Source organism: Semicossyphus pulcher, unplaced genomic scaffold (assembly GCF_022749685.1).
Source record: "Semicossyphus pulcher isolate SPU_LCO1_2020_fin unplaced genomic scaffold, fSemPul1.0.p SCAF_8, whole genome shotgun sequence".
Lineage (NCBI taxonomy): Eukaryota > Metazoa > Chordata > Actinopteri > Labriformes > Labridae > Semicossyphus > Semicossyphus pulcher.
Genome location: NW_027211759.1, coordinates 31,936,900 through 31,955,356, shown reverse-complemented (window position 1 = coordinate 31,955,356; position 18,457 = coordinate 31,936,900). Strand labels below are relative to the sequence as shown.

Here is an 18,457-nt window from a genome sequence, read left to right as displayed (position 1 = left end):
TGATCTAAGAGGTCGTTCTGTGATGTAAGGGGTTAAAAGCTCAGAAATATAAACAGCTTAAACCATTTAGTGCTTTATAAGTAATTAAATGTATGTAATTGGCAGCCAGTGCAATGAGGCTAAAATGGATGTAACGTGGGATCTGCAATTTGTCCGAGTTACCGGTCTGAACGAGTTTTGAACAAGTTGAAGAGAGGACTGGCTAAGGCAGGTAAATAGAGAATTGCAGTAATCGAGTTGGGAAGCTGATAAAAAGGGTCTTATTTTTGCAATGTTTTGCAGTTGAAAGAAACAGGTTTGTACCAACTACCGGTACTTGAAATGATGGTCAAATTTTAGCTGAGGGTCAAATAAAATACCCAGATTTGTTGGGGCCAATAACAAGAAGCTCAGTTTTGTCAAATTTGAGCTGAAGAAAATTATGAGACATTCAGTTCTTGATCACGGCCAGACAGTTCTCCCGAGTGGCTAAGTTGCTGTTGTCATTTGGGTTTACAGAGACATATAGTGTTTTCAGCGTAGCAGTGATATGATATACAACCAAAACGACTGATTAACTGTCCAAGGGGAAGCACGTATAAAGAAAAAAGAATGGGACCAAGGATTGACTTCTGAGTCACCCCATGTAAAAGAGTGCCAAATGAGGACACATGGTTCCCTAGGGATACAAAAAGTATAAGTATGACTCGACCCATTGTAAGGCTTTCCCTGAGATGCTTGTTCAATTAAGTAGGATATTGTGATCAATGGTATCAAAAGCAGCACTTAAGTCGAGTAGGACCAGGATTGAATGTTCTTCCCTATCACCCCGCATGAGTAAGTTGTTTGTAACTCTAAACAGAGCGGTTTCCATGCTATGGCTTTGGCGAAAGCCGGATTGAAATTTGTCAAAATCATTATTCCTTTCAGCAAAATGAATAAGTTGGTCAGCGACTGATTTTTACAAATATTTTAGAGATAAAAGGCAATTTTGAAATTGGTCTATAATTATTATTATTAGATGGATCAAGGCTGGGTTTTTTCAAAAGCTGCTGGACACAAGCTGTCTTAAATTGGTTAGGAACACAGCCAGAGTTGATGGACAAGTTTATAATTCTGAGTAGAACAGGGCTGATGGCTTGCAAGAATTCTTTAAAAAATCTAGCAGGTAAAATGTCAATAAGACAGGAGGACTGGTGCAGGTTAGAAATTATATCTGTCAGCTTATGCAAAGTAATGGGGTCAAAGTGAGTTAGGGTGGTTAGAGCAGTTTGTGTTAAAACGGGACGAGACTGGAGGCATAATGCTGGACCTTATACAGTTGATCTTGTTGACAAAAAAATGTAGAAACAATTTACACTCTTTAGCTAAGGAGGGGGAGCTCACAGTGGGAGCAGGTTCTACTAGGTGATTAATGATGCTAAACAGAACTCGGGGGTTGTGTCTATTTTTTGTTATTAAATCCGAGAAATAAGCTGAACACTGAGTTTCGACTTTTTCCATTTACCTTCTGCCCTTCTGCAGTTCTTACAGCTGCGGATCTCATCATTAATCCATGAGGACAAATTAGTAGCTGGTGCAGACCTGGTTTTAAAAGGTGCGGTGGCATATAATGCCAAAGAACAGAGCTCATTGATATCATTGACCAGATCATTGACATCAGAAGTTGGGAAATTGTATAAATCAGAAAAGATTGCTGAGAACTATGCAGCCGTCTCATTGATTTAATTGTTACTTCTTCTTGCCAATGTTTCAACAATGTGAGCTCCCAGTTAGGCCCAACATTGCAATACTCCTCCTACAACAACATCTGGAGGATAAAAAAAATGTTTGCTACATTTTGTATTTATTAAGGCTTTACAGGGCAAAGTGTTATGGGCAGTCAGAAAACATCCATCCATGTTTTAATTAAACTATAGACCACTCAGGACTATCTGGAATAAGAGGCAAGTGTTCAGAGTGTGACCTCCAGCTCCACCCATTCAGCCGAGCAGCTGCTTTTACCTGTGAGCGCCCAGTGTCAAACAGCACACAGGCTGATTTGGAATACTGACTCCTGGGAGGAAGTAAACTACTTCAGTTTGTAAGGATAACCACAAGGCACAAAAGTAAGGTAATTTTTTTGGGTCAATCAATCATTGGACTACTTATAGTGGCGAAAAAATTTACTCAGTGGGGAAACTTCTGTGCAATTACAGGCCTGAGCACTTTTTCTTTGATGTATTCAGTTTATTATAACTTTTATGAAGACATTCATAAAATGGATTATTTAACCCACCTTAATAAATACATGCAAGGAAATTCTGGTTTGTAATTTTGGCTTTTAAAACTGGAGTTTAGGCATAAATAAATAAGCCATCGACACATTCAACTGAAGCATTATAAAATAAGTTACACAATGAAGGCTGGAGTCAACATGGTTGCTTATGCACGTATGTATTGACATCTGCTTGTGTATGTTCTTTCGTGTGTCTGCACAGTGAACTGCTTGTGTGTTAGTGTGTGTTTACATCCATCTTAAATGATTCTGGGCGGTAGCCCTTCAGGTAAAAGACCCAAGAATAAGGTTTTCTGTGGCCCTCGGAACGCTGACTGGAGACGGTTAGTTTGCCAAACCACGGCCCTGCAGAGCCTCCTGAAGAGGCACCAAAGGAGACCGGGATGTTGTATGTCTTTTTGGAGAGCACGGTGTCCTCACCTTTGACAGTAAAGCATGGGTTGTCCACCTAAGGGCAAGGTACACAACGCTATGGTTAAGACAATTACAGATAAAATACAAAGTGAAGCAAATTCATTAAAGCTCCTGTGAGGAGTTTTTCGGTGGTTATGACACAGACTGAAATTAATTGTGATTACTCTATATGAGCTACAAAAGCAAACCAGACCATCAGCGACAAGATTGATTATTTCTATCTAGTTATTTTTATTGCCTGAAACTGCTGGGGGGTAGGTGTCAGATGAAGTGGTTAACTGCGCCCTGCCTTTGTTTACATTTTCCAGGGCAAACATTTAAAGTCAGTGATATATATGACTGTAAAAGAAAACAGGGATGAGATTTTTTGTTAAAAACCAATACTAAAAACCAAGCATGTACAGGACAAAATCAGCAATGAGATGAGAGGTACGGCTTTGTCCACAGGGGGCGCCAAAATCAACACAAACAGAAAGTTCCTCACAGGAGCTTTAAATGTAGGCATTATAGAGGCTGAAAGTGTATAAAGAGTCATAGTCTGAAATTTGAGTATCAAAGCCAAACCACAGCATTTGTGATACTGTAACTCTTCCAGACTTTATTTAAAGTGGCTTTCTTTATGTTGGCCGGCCGTGCACCAATCAGAACTTTTTAAAGAAAATTATTTCTCCTGTATTTCCAGAAATGTACAAAGTGGCTTTGTTCACAGTGGTTGTATAGAAGATTTTAAATTACTTTCATTTATTTTAACTAAGGCTCCTCCACTAATACCACAATTTAAACATTTGTTCCACAACTTAACTCTACTTATTTTCCTGGCCCTAAGGTTATTGGGTCTTTACCTGAAAAGAAAAGACGGTGGTCTGCAGGAAAACATTCTTGAAGGGGACAGTGATGTTGCAACCCGCCTTAATGCTAAATGGGCCCTGGGCTTTTGGAGGGAGGCAGATTCCATGTAAGGGAAAGATGTATTCTCCACCAATTCCTGAGGACAGGCTGAGCTGGCCTCTCACTTCCCCCAGCTGATGAGGTTCGAAACAAACCTCCACGCTGGCCTCTGACCCTGCCTGGGAAGCATCAACCCTCTCCCCCACAATAAAGTCTGGGCAATCAATCTGCAAGAGAGAGATAACAAGTAGGGATACACCGATTGAGAAAATACTGATGTTTAAAAGAACAATTTTGCAGATGACCGATGCCGATGTTTTTTCAATAACTGTAGTTTTTGTAATTATTAATGCCCTCATCTGGATAAGGGGCCAAAATGTACTTTAATTATAAAAAAATAAATGTATTCAGGCCTTCATCACACTCTTTGAGAAAGCATGAGTTCAATCTTTCAAATTCCCAAAACACCTTTAATTTAAACATCTTTTTTCAAAAAATAACTGCCTGCCTGAAAAGCTTCTTTAGCCTGTCATAGCATAAGCGTTTTTCAGTGCTGACATAGCCTCACAAAAATCTTTCTAAAAACACAATTAAAGCAGTTAAATAATAAAAACATTGGTTACTGCTATCTTATTTGCCGATGGGCCGATGTCGAACATTTGATTATAAAGCTTCAACTAAAACATGTCATTGTAAAACTTTTGATTATATAACTTCAAACTTGCAACTTTTAAATAGTCAAAACCGAAACAGCAGAGGCCTATTGACTTCTGATCCATAATCATTTCCAAAACCTTCATAGCTACCTGTCATGAGTTTCTAGTTTAGTTCTGGTTGTCTTGTATTTTGGTGTTCAGTTATTATTTCTTGTTTCACCATGTCTATTGTCATGAGTTCTCATCGTTTAGTTTTGTATTTAGTTTATTCTGTGTTCTTGTCAGTGTAGTGTTTTTTAGTTAAGTATTTCACTTGTGTCTCTATGATTAGATCATTTCCTGTTTTACTGTGTCAACTTGTCTCTGGTGTTGGTCCACTTCCTGCCTTTGTGTTTCCCGCTTGTTTGATTATGTGACCTGCCATTATTGTTTTCACCTGCCCCTTGATTGTCTCACCTGTGTCTGAAAAGTTTATTCAGTCTCTGTGCTCCTTGTCTCTGTGCTGGTTCGTTGTCGTGTTACCTGTGTTTCTGTTTTTTCCCTTTGGATTATTCTTTTACTTGGGCAGTAAGACTTTTGTTCTACAATTTGGTTTTCTGTTTTGTCTTTTGTTGGATTTTAGATTTTGTTTTTGCATTTTTTGCCTCAGTTCATTAAACTCCTTACCATTGTCTGCACCTGGGTCCTTTACCTTTTATTTTACCCACAACTGTGACGCTACCTGTGCCAGTTAGCAGTTATCTGTTATATATCTTTTGTCTCCAAGTCAAGATTACCCTTATGACATCACCAGGGTTATTTTCTCAGGCTGAGTCCTCATGAAAATTAATGTGTAAAATGTGCAACTGTCTCTTATTGTTCTAAATGTCAATACGTAAGATCAAAGCTAGCAGAGAGGAGAGGAGAGAAGAACAAGTGTGCACCTTAAATTTAGATGTCATTAGGTCATGCCTATTGTTTTCTTACCTTGCATGAATACTCTGTTTTGGAGCGAGAGTAGTTGATAAATGTAATAACAATGGAGTGGCTCCTGCCCAGAGAAGTGTTAAAGTAGACAGTTTTCTCTGGTGGTGGGGGCAGAGCTCTAAGGAGCAGATCATAATGAAAGTAGCCCAGATCATGACTACTCAGAGTCAGCCGAGCTGTAGACTCGCCTGCACGTAGGGGCTGGTACTCGAAGCTCACAGAACTCTAAAGAAAAGGAAGCCCAGAAAATTAATGAAAGATTTGGTGGGCACAGAGCTATTTCTGTAGTGCGAGAGAGATGTACTCAATATCCACCTTGGACTGTCCTTGCACAGTATGCTGAGTTGGGGCACTGATGTCCGGACAATTACACTCAGTTCTGAGGCAGATAGATGAGGTCAGGGGGTTATCCACCTGCACAGTGGCTGAGGCTGTCCGACGGACAGCTGTCTCTAGCTCTATGGTTGAAAGTATTCCCGGGGACGTAGCCTTGAAGGTAACAAGGTAGAACAAGTACTCGCCTGATTTCACATTATGAAATGTAACCTGAGGAGAAGAAATATGAGGTGATCAGAGGACAAGGCCCAGAAATACAGTATATTTCAGGTCTGCTTGGAGAATTTGTGCGTGAACAAACCTTTGTGTTGAAGTTCCCCTCTCTGTATGTAAAAAAAGACATCTTGTATTGTCTTTTGGCCGAGGCAGGGACATCAATATATTCTAGACCTTTGAGTGAAACTGTTGCATCTGTCTTTTCAGGTTTCAGGATCTCCATCAGCACACAGAACCTGAGCACACAGAAACAATCATGTCTCTCCTGGTGAACCTGGCAGACTGTGTGTTACTACTCATTACATTTTGCATATAGGGGATCTTTTTCAAAAAAAGTAAGATTTTTTTTAGAATATCTACACTGCTCAAAAAAACTAAGGGAACACTTAATCGTCACAGTATAACACCAAGTCAGTTAAACTCCAGGGATATTAATCTGTCCATTTAGGAAGCACAAGCGATTGTGAATCAATTTCTCCTGCTATGGTGCAAATTAAAGAGACAACAGGTGCAATGGAGAGGCAAAAGCAAGACAACCCCCAAAAATGGAATGGTTTTGCATGTGGTTGCCACAGACAGTTGACAGACTCCATGAGGGTGGCAAGAGGGCCCGACGTCCTCTAATTGGACCTGTGCTCACAGCCCAGTACCGTGTAGCTCCATTAGCATTTGCCAGAGAACACCAGAATTGACAGGTCCACCATTGGCGCCCCGTTCTCTTCACAGATGAGAGCAGGTTCACACTGAGCACATGTGACAGACATGAAATAGTCTGGAGATGCCGTGGTGAACGTTATGCTGCCTGTAACATCATCCAGCATGACTGGTTTGGCGGTGGGTCAGTGATGGTCTGGGGAGGCATTTCCTTGGAGGGCCGCACAGATCTCCATGCCATAGCCCATGGTACCCTGACTGCTGTGAGGTACCAGGATGACATCCTCCAAGCAATTGTTAGACCTTATGGTGGTGCAGCGGGCCCTGGGTTCCTCCTGGTGCAGCACAATGTCCGGCCTTATGTGGCCAGAGTGTGTAGGCAGTTCCTGGATGACGAAGGCATTGATGCCATTGACTGGCCCTCTCATTCCCCTGACCTAAATCCAATTGAGCACCTATGGGACTTTATGTATCAGTGCATCAGACGCCGCCAAATACCGCCACAGACTGTCCAGGAGCTCACTGATGCCCTGATCCAGGTCTGGGAGGAGATCCCCCAGGACACCATCTGCCGACTCATCAGGAGCATGCCCAGACGTTGTCGGGAGTGCATACGGGCACGTGGGGGCCATACACACTACTTTTGGGTATAATTTTGAATCCAACCCTCAATGGGCTGATGATTTTGGTTTCCACTGACCTTTGTTACATCATTTTGTTCTATCATATCTTAAAGGAGTACTGGGTATATTCACAAACTGCAGTGTTGAGGGGGTTCACCTATAATGATGATGCTCATCTGCTGCTCCTCTCAGCCTTACCAAGCTTTATAGTAAGTTTCAGATATTACTTTTTTGCTGTTTTGCCACAACTTTACTTTTCTGGTTCCCTCTCTTTGATATCATAACATCATCTTTGAATGCAGCAGGTAGCTGTGGTCAGCGCAAAAGCTGTTAAACCCACTACCTACCTAGCACCAAACCAACAATAGAAACTTGATTCCAAATGAATTATAAAGTTGCTGTGTAACTGCAGGTTGTTTAAAAGTCAACATTTGTGAGCAACTTCACCCTAAAAGGTGATCATCAACATCAACAAAGAGTCGGTCTAGACCTGCTCTTTCTGTAAAGTGTCTCGAGATAACCCTGGTTATGATTTGGCGCTATACAAATAAAATTTGATTGATTGATTGATTTGATTGATCATATGTGCTGACAACCGTTTTCTGTCTTCTCCGAATGACAAAAACATTATTGCAAGTTTAGGAATTATCTTGGGATGCATATGGTTTAAGATACCAATGACTAAAGTGTGTGTGTGTGTGTGTGTGTGTGTGTGTGTGTGTGTGTGTGTTACCGCTGTTGCTTTGAGAGCCAGTTGTGCACAGGGAGCAACTGTGTGTGGTGAGTCTTGGCAGGCAGTTCATGCAGAATGGTGTCCTCCGCTTTGGGAGGCTCAGCAGTTCCCTGCAAGGAGTACAGCATGCCGCTCCCATCAGGGAAGGAGAAAAAGACTGATCCCTTAGGGCATAAGAAGGAGTGATATAACAAATTAATGATGATTAATATCACACTTCATGCATTGCTTTTCACTGAATATGCACAATAGAGGCTTTAAATAATAGCTGATTGTGCAAGGGCTCTTTTACCAGGTGTTTCTTTTTTTCAGCAGTCATAGTCAGTGGTCTGTAGGTGATCTTGTATGTCTCCTTTTGGAAGGGTTCCAAGATCACAGAGGGTTCAGCGCTCCACTGCTCGCCCTCAATGACAGGTTTGATGCTGCAATGCTGATTTGTGGGGTTAAACACGGGCAGGGTCTGGGTGTGAGAGCCACGTACTGGGCAAACAAAATTCACCACCTGGAGACAGATCAAAAACCCCACATGAGCAAATGACAAATTAAAAAATGGTTTATTAAAGAGAATCAATCAAACCTCTTTGCTAGTGGAGGCTACGATGCAGGAGCCTGTCAGAGTGAGGGTAACGGGTGAGGAGAAACCTTCTACACAGCAGGATACTTTTTCATATCTTATGTCATTACTCAGTTCCACAGGGGCAAACGTCACTTCAAAAGGAACCTCCATGTCTGGAGAGATATAGCCTTTAGTTGGTGCAATGGACAACTCTGGAGGAAACTTGTCTGTTTTCCAGTGGAACCTTGTAGACAGATTTAAAAAGGCAGGTTATAAATCCAGCCACCATGAGCCCAAAAAGCAAAACAAATAATATACAAAACTGTATGTTCTCATGAGACCAACTTTAAAGGAGTCTGATACATCCAGACTGTTTTAGAGTTGGTGCACTCTTTGTTTCATTACACAACAATCTTTAGACTCTTTAAAAAGGTGTAACTCTGTTTGTGTGAGCTTGAGTGTATGGATGTGTAAGTTAATCTGTTTGTGTTGCTGACTACTGGAAATGGTATTGGATCATAAAGTGTATTACACCTAACCTTACCTGGCACCAATTTCCCCAGTGTTCATCATAATTATTTTCTTCCTGACCTGGCAGCCCTGGACAACAGCTCCAAAGGCTAGGTGATCCTGGTCCAGCTGGACCTCCACAACCTAACAGTTACAATCTTAGTTTAACATGGCTTTGTCCAACACACAGTACAGAGTTAATAAAACAATCAAATATCTTGTAAAAAAAGTTGCATTATGGATTATTGTCGTGTCATCCATCTTAATGTACTTTGTTCTTAAACAAAAACAGACAGCACTTGTTTTCTATTGGATATCTAAATTATTATGTGAAGATAATTCTGAAAAATAGTTACAGCAGAGAAGAAATCCATGCTTGTAAAGCAAAAACATCAAGCAAGGTTATGAAGAAGGTAATGTACTGCATAGAACTACCCTGCAGCAGCCTTGGATGGTCAGCAGGGGGTATAACAGGCCTGGAAACTCTGCCTGCAGCTCAGCACAGAAGGGAGGTACGTGCTGATGAGGTGAGAACTGGATCTCAACATTACATGTACCAACTCTGGCTTTCAGGCTCAGCTCACTTGCAGGACTGAATGACAGATCCTGGAGGAGATAGTGGAGATCGAGCGGTGAGGAGAGGAAGTAATTAGGTGTAGACGACTGGTCACATGAGTGGGTGTGTGTGTGTGTGTGTGTGTTTGTGTGTAGGCATGTGTTTCCTACCCTTGGGTCCATCGGTGTCTTTGTGTTAAGCAGCAGAGTAAAGGACAGGTCTAAAGGGCTGCGGTTCACAAGAACTACTTGTTTCTTCACCTTCTGACCCAACATCAGAGAACCTAGCTTCACTTTCCTCTGCCTGGGATCCTCCACCTCCAGCTACGGGGCAGAATGAAATATATAAAAGATATTAAGGTGTAACATCAGACTGTAGTAAAAAAACTGTAGTAAAAGTCAAGTAGAATAATATTTGTGAGGGCAGTGTTAAATGGCCTGTTACTTTATAAAAAGTGGTTCAAATTTAATATGGAAATTATTTGACTTAGTGTTTTTTTTTAGATTGCAATTATTCAAGCAGAATTAGACAGCTTACATAGATTAAATGCTATGTTTAATATGATGTTTATGTAAAAGCTCAACCAGCTTTCGGAAGGCACTGAATCTCAAAGCCGTCAACTTTTAACTAAAAAAATGCAAAGTTCTTTGTATTATTGTTGACAATAATAATGTTAAGGAGAAACTTTCCAACTTTAAATGTGAAATAAATACAGTCCCTCATAAAAACTAATAACAACAAGCACCCTGATTTCTGTTTTTGCAGGAACAGCCCATTTTTCTATAGCGGGCAAGTAGGGACCACCCTTACCCTTACCCAAAACAAAACAAAAGTGACACAAAGCTAATCTGGAGAACAATAACTCCTAGTCCAACAAAAAGAAATAGGAATGAAATAACCACACTCAGAGATCGAATCTGCCTACTTCTTGTAAGTATGAGTCGGTTGCTTTGTTAAAGCGGCATTTCTGTATAAAGTACAATTTTCTGCGTTATTGTTTGTACGATAGCCTAAATTGAGAAGGGTGACTGCTACCAAGTAAACTATCACAATGTTACCACTAATAGTGTCGGCACATGCTGCCAGAAACATGCCTTTTGCTCTTGTGTATTAGCTTGCTCATGTGTTACTTTTCTTGCTGCCAGAAAAGGGACAGAAAAGCTGCTACTCATTTAATCAATAGCTGACATGTTTTGGGGCATGTAGATTTGGTGTGGATGGGCCTTGTTGAAGCAGGTGTAACATACATACAGTAGCCCCGCCTTAACATGGTGAAGACTCACCTTCCACTCGATGCCCTGTCCCAGTATGTCCACCTGCTTTGTGACACCGCTGTTTAAGATGAAGTTGAGTTTTTCATGGTAATGGCACGCCTCACGGGGATAGAACTTGACTTGTACCTCCATCACAGCACCAGGGAACAAAATATCTGGGTGGAAGTGCAACTCTAGATAAGAGGTGTTCTTGAACTGGCACTGGACACTGAGTAGGATAAAGCACAGAAGAGTAATTTTTTTTTTTTTTCTTTTTTTTTTTTTTTTTTAACTCTTAAAGCTCTTTTTTTTTCAAACTCTCTTCTTTCTGAGCAAAATAAAAACATTTTTTTAAGTAGTAAACACAGAAAAAAACAGACAGACACAAATAACTACCTGACATCCCTTTCGCCTTTGTTGCTGATCACTAGAGTCTGCGATATCGGCACCATGCCTGGACAGTACAGAAAGCACTCGCCAAAGTTGTACTTGTTGAAGGAGAACTGAAGGCTAGATGCTACAGCCCTGCCTTTAATGGCAAAGGTAAATGTTGGCCCATGCTTTACCTGACAGGATAAAACAAGAGAGAAACATACAGGGGAGAGAGGAGTCCAGTAGACCAAGAAAGAACAAAGAAGGTATAATGTGAATTTGTGCAGTAGTATGTCATTTATTCAATCAACTACTCTATAGACAGTATGGTACATTTTAAAACCCACATGAAATCTGACTGTAAATCAGAATCTCACCTCAACACTCAGTCCGACGTCCTGTAGGCTACAAATGCTCAGGGGGCAAAAGAAGAGTGATGACTGCAGCTGCTTTCCAAAATCAAGAATAGCATTTTGTGGTTTTACTTCCAAGTGTTGCAGCAGCTCGCTGGGACCTGTTAGGTCAAAGTTCACCTCCAGGCTGAGTCTTGCCGGATGGGACACCAAGAAATTAAAGATGGATCGGTCTGAAATCTCCACCTACATACAGCGTATGAACAGACACATACTGTAAAATAATCTGACTTCATGTTGAAACTTTACGTGAGGGTGCAGGTGAGTATTTGGGTCTTTGATGTGAAAGTATGCTGACCTCTCCATAGTCCAGAGTGTCTTGGTGGTTAGGTTTAATCTCTCTGAGGCCTCCATTTGACTTCTCAACTTGAACAGATACGGTAAAACAACTGGCCTTAACTGTGAGCGTGAGTGGCTCTGACTTCCTCTTTACCCTCAGAACCAATCTGAAACTCACACAGCCCTCCCGGCAGGGCGTGAAGGATAGTGACAAAGGCAACCTGCACCAAAGAGTAAACTTTAATTGACAGATTTACTGCTCCTTATGACTTTAATCACAGAGTTGTATTAAAATGTATTAAAAGTGCAAAACCATAACCTCACAAAACTCTAATATTTGTCATTTTTTGTCACCTGTCTTTGGGTGCCAATGTGCCACTCATGGGCTGCAAAATGAGGGTGGACTCCTGGTCATCACAGACAAGGGATGACTGTGTGACAGAGAAGTGGAGGGATCCCTCCTCTCCATTCACCAGATCAACTGTCTGTTCCACTTTACGACCTGTGAAGGCAAACACACACACACACACACACACACACACACACACACACACACACACACACACACACACACAAAAACACACACAAACACACACACACACACACACACACACACAAAATACTCAGAGAAAACTTTGCTTTGTGTTTAAAATGTGGTGCAACTTGTGCACGGACATTGTGTAAATGCATGTATAAGCATGAGTGTGTCTGTTACTTACTAACAAGCAGTTCTCCAAAGTCAAGGTGAGCTCTATCGAGATAGACAAGTGGTTCTCTGGTGGTGCCCACACACAGGAAGGGGACAGACAGCGACAGAGTCTCAATGACAAAGCTCCAGAATGACTCCACCACAGCCAGCTGCTCAGCAACATATTCAAAACACACCTGCAGGACACAGACAGGTGAGAGTGAGAGGAATGAAGGTAAGGAGGAGTGGAAGGTAGATCAGATCAGATGAGTTGAGCTCTAAATCGCAATGGTATTGGATTTGATGAGAGGAATGATATCACATTAGATTTGTTGTGATAAAACAGGATGTGGGGAGAAGAGGACACTAAAAACAGTACAGAGATATGAGAGACAAACATGTTAAATTAGGTTATAATACATTATGAAATTAACATAAAGAAGGATGGGAAAGATGTGAACAAATAATTAAGATGAAGACAGGAAGACAAATGATAGAAGACAATACAGAAATAAAGACTATTTCATGATGTCTGTTTCAATTCTTACTTCCACTTTCTTCCCAGGCAGGATGGTTCCACATGGGGTGAGGCAGCGGAATGGGCTGTCACCTGTATCAACACACCTCCACTTGAATGAGTAAGGCTTACTGGTTGGGTTTACCACACTAAAACATCTGTGGAGTAGGGGTAGGGTTAGAGGGTTAGGGTTTGGAGTAAAACATAACCACACAAACAAATTCCAAGTGTTAGGGCTTACACTGATGGAGATAAAAAGCTCTCATCTCTCTTTTTGTTACCTTATTGATGGAGCTGAGAAGCCAACAGCTTTAAACTCTATGACCCTGATGTTAGGGTCCAGGTGTCCAGGGTTGCAACGGTTAATATAATCTGAGTCATCCAGGTCAATGTGGTAGTTGGGAAATTGGCTGCGGCCACACACCAAGATACAAGGAGTCTGATCGCTATCCTGCAAGTTGGGAATACTGAAAGGAAAGTAGACACATAGAGAGAGAAAAAATTGTGTATCATTGTTCTTGGAAAGACATCCATTCACTCCCATACAGTCATCTTTGTATGTTAAAATATCAATTTTAAACAACAATTTACTGTACCTGCAGAGCAGCCTGCCCTGAAACCGGGCCACCTCCAAAGGTGAAAAGCGAATGCTGAAATTTTCTATATCACCTGGCTGTATGGCCCCTAGTTTTGGTTCAATACTGATGGGAGGAAGCTCAGGATTCCCCATCATAAGAGACATTACGCTGGACAGAGCGCTGGAAGGACGAGCTCCACTCAACACTTGTTGTGACCTACTGCCTGGTCGAGAAGTAGGGCTCCCACCTGTTATATACAGCACAGGGTAACATGTACACATATCCATTTTAAAAGCATTAAAACGTAAACATACAAGTATATCATAGTGGCTCAGCTATATAACACTGCTATTAGAGAATGATCACTAACTTCATGATATACGATTATTACTTTAGTACCTTCTTGGTCTTGGTTGATAGTATTTCTTGGATCCATAAGGACCTGCCATGAGAAGTCTAGTTGCACAGTGCCATGATTCACTATCTGCAGACTGCACAGAAATATAGACACACATAATTATCCTTTTGGGGTGTCATAAGTTTATTTTGGCTGGCATATAACCTAAGCCTAACTTACTGGTGAAGCCTGGTTTGGTAAAGCATGGTGTCTCTGAAGTGGATGGCGTCGGTGTTGCAGCTGAACCTCACATAGTCACAAACTGCACTGACACGCAATTCCATCTCCCACTGGGAGCCCTCAACCACGGTGCAGCAGGGCTCCAGATCTGTCTTTATTACCTGCATGCAAAAATATAACAGACAACTATAACAATAACTGTGTACTGGTATTTTTGTCTTTAACATTTCTTTCACATCACAGTCAATATGTTTACCTTATTCTTCACAGGCTGCTGTGGTCCTGAAGGCTGCCTGGAAGAACTCAGCCACTGCACTGTCCTCTGTCGGTCGTCCCAGTCAGCCACCTGCTCTAAAGGCTGCTGGAACTCCACCTGACAAAGCTTGCATGTCATTGGTTGGCTGGTCAGAGTCACTGGCTGACTGGGGCAAAAGGTGATGGTGACTTCCTTAGAACAACCAGCATGAAGGTGTCCCACCTGCAAGAAAACAAGGTTGATTTTACATCACATACAGCAAAGAATGTTCTTTAAAAATAGAAAAAGAGGGCTTTGATTTATACAGTTATGTATTGTTATAATATATATCATTGTACTTTAGTTTTTTCCCCAATCAGAGTTAGAAGGGGATACAGTAGGCAATGGGCTTGTTCACAACAGGGCTACTGGACCTGTGGACCAGAACCTCTGTATGAATTGACTGTTAACATTTGCTGTTAACAGTTCAAAGTGAACAGGGGTAGTATCATTTTATCATTTTAAGTGGCCTAATGTCTTATAATATGAACCTTCTTTGAATCTGTGCTCAAGTCTGGTCCTCAATAAAAGTCTTTTAACCTGCCTCTGTTCTACAGCCACACCTTTATTCGTATCTTCAATGGTTTACCTGTGGTAAAAAGAAGACATGGGGTCCAGCAGGAGGCCACTCAAACCTCACCACCTGGCTGCTGCTGTGGTTGCTCATAGTGAAACTTTCTTGGCTGGGACAATCTACATAGCAGTCACCAAAATTCAGCTCCTCATAACAACCTGTAGGAGAGAAACAGATAAGAGAGATAAGAGAAAAAACTTTACACTTCTTCCCCTCCATTCCTACAACGTGTTCAGTCTGCTGTCTTCCATTCTAGTCTTACCTTCCTCCTGATATTCCTGATCCATTTCCTGAAATGACCTGCTGATGTTGTCAAGTGAGACGATTTCCTGATAAGCTTCTCCAGTCACTGTTATTATTGTGCTGCTGTACTGGTTGTCCTCCACCTGCAGTGACATCTTGGCCTCGACACTCAGGGGCTTGTCAGAGCAAAAACTTACATCAAACTCTGCACGCTCGTTAACATTCAGCCTCAGGATTGCTCTGTGCACCAGCTGATGCTCTGTGGGAAACAGAGTGTGTCAGTAGATGGGAAAAATTTAAAAATGTTTCTTGCTGTTTCTTGGTTTTTCTTACAGCTGCTGCCGCAATAAGCTTAATTCTTGGGGCACTGATGTGGTCAGCCAGTTGTCAATAAATAACTATGATAGCATGACAAACGACTTGAGTGGCACTAAACATTTGCAGTTGGCTGGCTTCATATTCTAATCCAAATAAACTGTTTGTTACTGCGCAATTCTGCAACATGTTTCATGTAAATTGTTGAATGTCTGGGAGATGCCACTGTTGTTAAAATGAAATTTCACCAATTCTACACATCAATGTCTGTTTACAGGTCTGGGGTAGTACTATTGCATGTATATGTAATGAAAAAAAAATGTATTAAGCCTTTGAGGTGCGTTATCAAGTACTGTCACATGAGTCGCATCGGTTGGGGCCGTGAACTACTGTACATATTAGAATAGTGTGGAATTAGGAGAAGAAAAAAGTGAGCTATCAAGACCTCTGAAGCCCACTCCTCATCTCTGCCTGAGGTTAGTACCTTAAGGTTACACACCAAAATGTTTGACCTGGTCAGGGGTTGCCATACATCATACGTTATGTAGGCACAAGAAACAACAATGTATGGAATTTAAAGACAATAAATCTGGTTCTGCTGCATCTATTTAGAGTTTCTATGTGCAGCAATTTACAAGAATGGTAAGAGAATCCAGATCATTGTACTGGATGTGGACAAAGCTACGGTACAGCAAAAGAATGTAGGAGTAGCTTTAGGTATATTACTTTTACAATTACATTTGCACTTTAACAAGTGAAAAATAAAATTGAAACTGGGTTGCAATCACAACTGACATCAGTTTTCTAAAGTTTGTGAGGGTCCAGTGCCTAGAAATGAGTGTGGACTGTGGGACTGGCCTACAAACGCCTTAAAGGTGGCCAGAGGGGTAGAACAGGGTTAGGTAAAAGTTCTGATTTGGTACTGAGCTGTAAGCAAGCATAGGAACACCAAACAAACCAGAATATTGAAACTGTCTATTGCAAAACTGTTCTTTTTGAGTGCCTCATAAAAACTCCACTATCCATAGGTTAAGTACTTATTATCAAAGTGTAAAAGGGGTACATTTCACTAAAGAGTATTACAGGCTAATTCTTTACCAGAAAAAGTGGTGCCCTCAAGCTCTGAGGAGTGAATTGTGCTCAAAGTGTTGCCAGGAGCTTCTCTGAGGATGAACACTTGATGTTTATCCAGCATATCAATCTGGACCTACACAACACAGATAAACACAAAGTACATTATTATCTAGGTTCATGTGAGCATGAGCATGTCAAGGTGATTTTTGCTTTCTTGTAAAAAAAGATATGTATTATGTTATAATTTAAATTAGTCAAACACATCTTTTTAACCAAATTAAAAGAAAAAGGAATTTGTTTCCACTCACCTGAGCTGGAATATTTCCATCATTTAGCAGCACCAGAGGCAGGGTATGTCTGCGCCCTACCAGTACTCGTCTGAAATGCAGCATTGGGCTTCCTCTTTTGTTCCTCAGAGCTGGACGCACCACACACACACTGGGGAGATTTCCCTCTCCCATTAAGTCAAACTCCAATGTGGGTGTCTTTCTGGATCAGGCAGTGAAAGGAGTAGGGGGACTGTGGTCAGCACTCAAACAGCAAAGAGAACATCAAACTAGCATACACAGACAAGCACTTATACCTGCTTGTTTCCTCCAGTGTGGCCTCAAACACAGCACTGTAGAGCTGCATCTTCTGCGGTGTAAAGGTGACCACAGCGAAAGAGTGCGACTGGCTGGGAATGCTCAGTGTTGTAGCAAACACATCAAAAACCTTCATGTTAGGGGGCGTCTGTAAGGAAATGATGACAGGATGATTTTGACCTGCTAATGAATACAAGAACCAGTGATACTTGTTTACTCATTCATCAATGGATCTACTGATAGAGCTTTACATGCCTTACCTTAGTGCCAACATATCTGATGGCCACGCTGAGCACACAGGGCACCTTACTGTTGTTGGTGAGTTTGAAGCGGGCATGAGCAGTTTGCCCAACCAGGACTTTGTTGAAAAAGAACTTGTTCTCATCATGGACATAAATACCTTCAGCATTACAGAACTGCTCAGAGGAGAGCTGACTGCTGTTGTTGCAGAGATGGTGTTCTTCAAAGATAGAGGCAGTATCTAAAGCTATGCCTGGGAAGTAATACAAAAAGAAAACAGCCAGATATGTCAAAGGAATAGCCCTTCATGAAGATGGTGAACCATAGCTGTCTTTAAGACAATGCAGTTTTACATCCTTCACGAGTTTCGAACTGATACTTTCACATTGCACAGAAATTGAAGCAGCAGTAAATAATGCTCTTATGAATGGCAATCTGTGTCTTAACCCATGTTAGTGATTTTAGGAGAAACCCAACTTATGAAATGTTTGGAACAGGGCCAACATCTTTGGGTTTATCAACCAAATAAGACAGAATCAGATCTTTCATCTCTTACCTGGCTTGCAAACTTCTGCCAGCAGTCTGTACTGAATACCGCCAGGCTGGTCTGATGGGTCACGGTCACTGATGTCTATAAGCAAAAACTGGTACCAGTTACCCAGTTGATCAGCTGGACAGTCCACTGTCACCACCTGTTGAGACCCTGGCTGGAGGATTCCTGTGCAGGGAGACACTGAGAACACCCCTGTGGTGAGGCGATTCTGGAGAAAAACACGAGATGATCAGAGAGAATACTGAGGAAACTACCAAGCATACACAAATTTAACTTGATTAAAAAAGCAAATGAAAAACATACATGCATGTTTCTTTGATGCATCTTTTTTAATTAGTGTTAGTCTGTTTTACAGCCTTTTAGGCATTACAATCTGTTATTGTTTTGAATGAAACAGATTTATGTTCCTTTACTGGAACCAGTGTGTGTGGTGCGACCTGTCTTATCAGAAAAAAAAGGACAGGCGCGACTAATAAAATTGACGATGACAGTTCAGCAGATAATAATCAGGTTCAATAGTGTTTGACAAGTTTCGAT

General features: G+C 41.4%; 1 protein-coding gene across 1 annotated transcript in view; it reads right to left on the bottom strand.

Moving 5' to 3' along the window:
• Positions 1-2,459: 2,459 nt before the first annotated feature.
• hydin (HYDIN axonemal central pair apparatus protein) overlaps positions 2,460-18,457 on the bottom strand; it is a 77,906-nt gene continuing 61,908 nt past the window's right edge. Inside the window, 30 exon segments of the mRNA XM_069687047.1 lie at positions 2,460-2,705; positions 3,514-3,786; positions 5,182-5,406; positions 5,497-5,727; positions 5,819-5,969; positions 7,744-7,907; positions 8,036-8,245; positions 8,321-8,543; positions 8,844-8,953; positions 9,245-9,415; positions 9,536-9,688; positions 10,649-10,847; positions 11,015-11,184; positions 11,368-11,583; positions 11,702-11,903; positions 12,037-12,184; positions 12,402-12,567; positions 12,919-13,045; positions 13,169-13,354; positions 13,484-13,712; positions 13,865-13,956; positions 14,043-14,240; positions 14,333-14,520; positions 14,927-15,069; positions 15,174-15,413; positions 16,568-16,676; positions 16,852-17,032; positions 17,127-17,275; positions 17,388-17,620; positions 17,924-18,128. Coding sequence (XP_069543148.1) covers positions 2,475-2,705; positions 3,514-3,786; positions 5,182-5,406; positions 5,497-5,727; positions 5,819-5,969; positions 7,744-7,907; positions 8,036-8,245; positions 8,321-8,543; positions 8,844-8,953; positions 9,245-9,415; positions 9,536-9,688; positions 10,649-10,847; positions 11,015-11,184; positions 11,368-11,583; positions 11,702-11,903; positions 12,037-12,184; positions 12,402-12,567; positions 12,919-13,045; positions 13,169-13,354; positions 13,484-13,712; positions 13,865-13,956; positions 14,043-14,240; positions 14,333-14,520; positions 14,927-15,069; positions 15,174-15,413; positions 16,568-16,676; positions 16,852-17,032; positions 17,127-17,275; positions 17,388-17,620; positions 17,924-18,128 — 5,523 coding nt within the window. The 3' untranslated portion in view covers positions 2,460-2,474.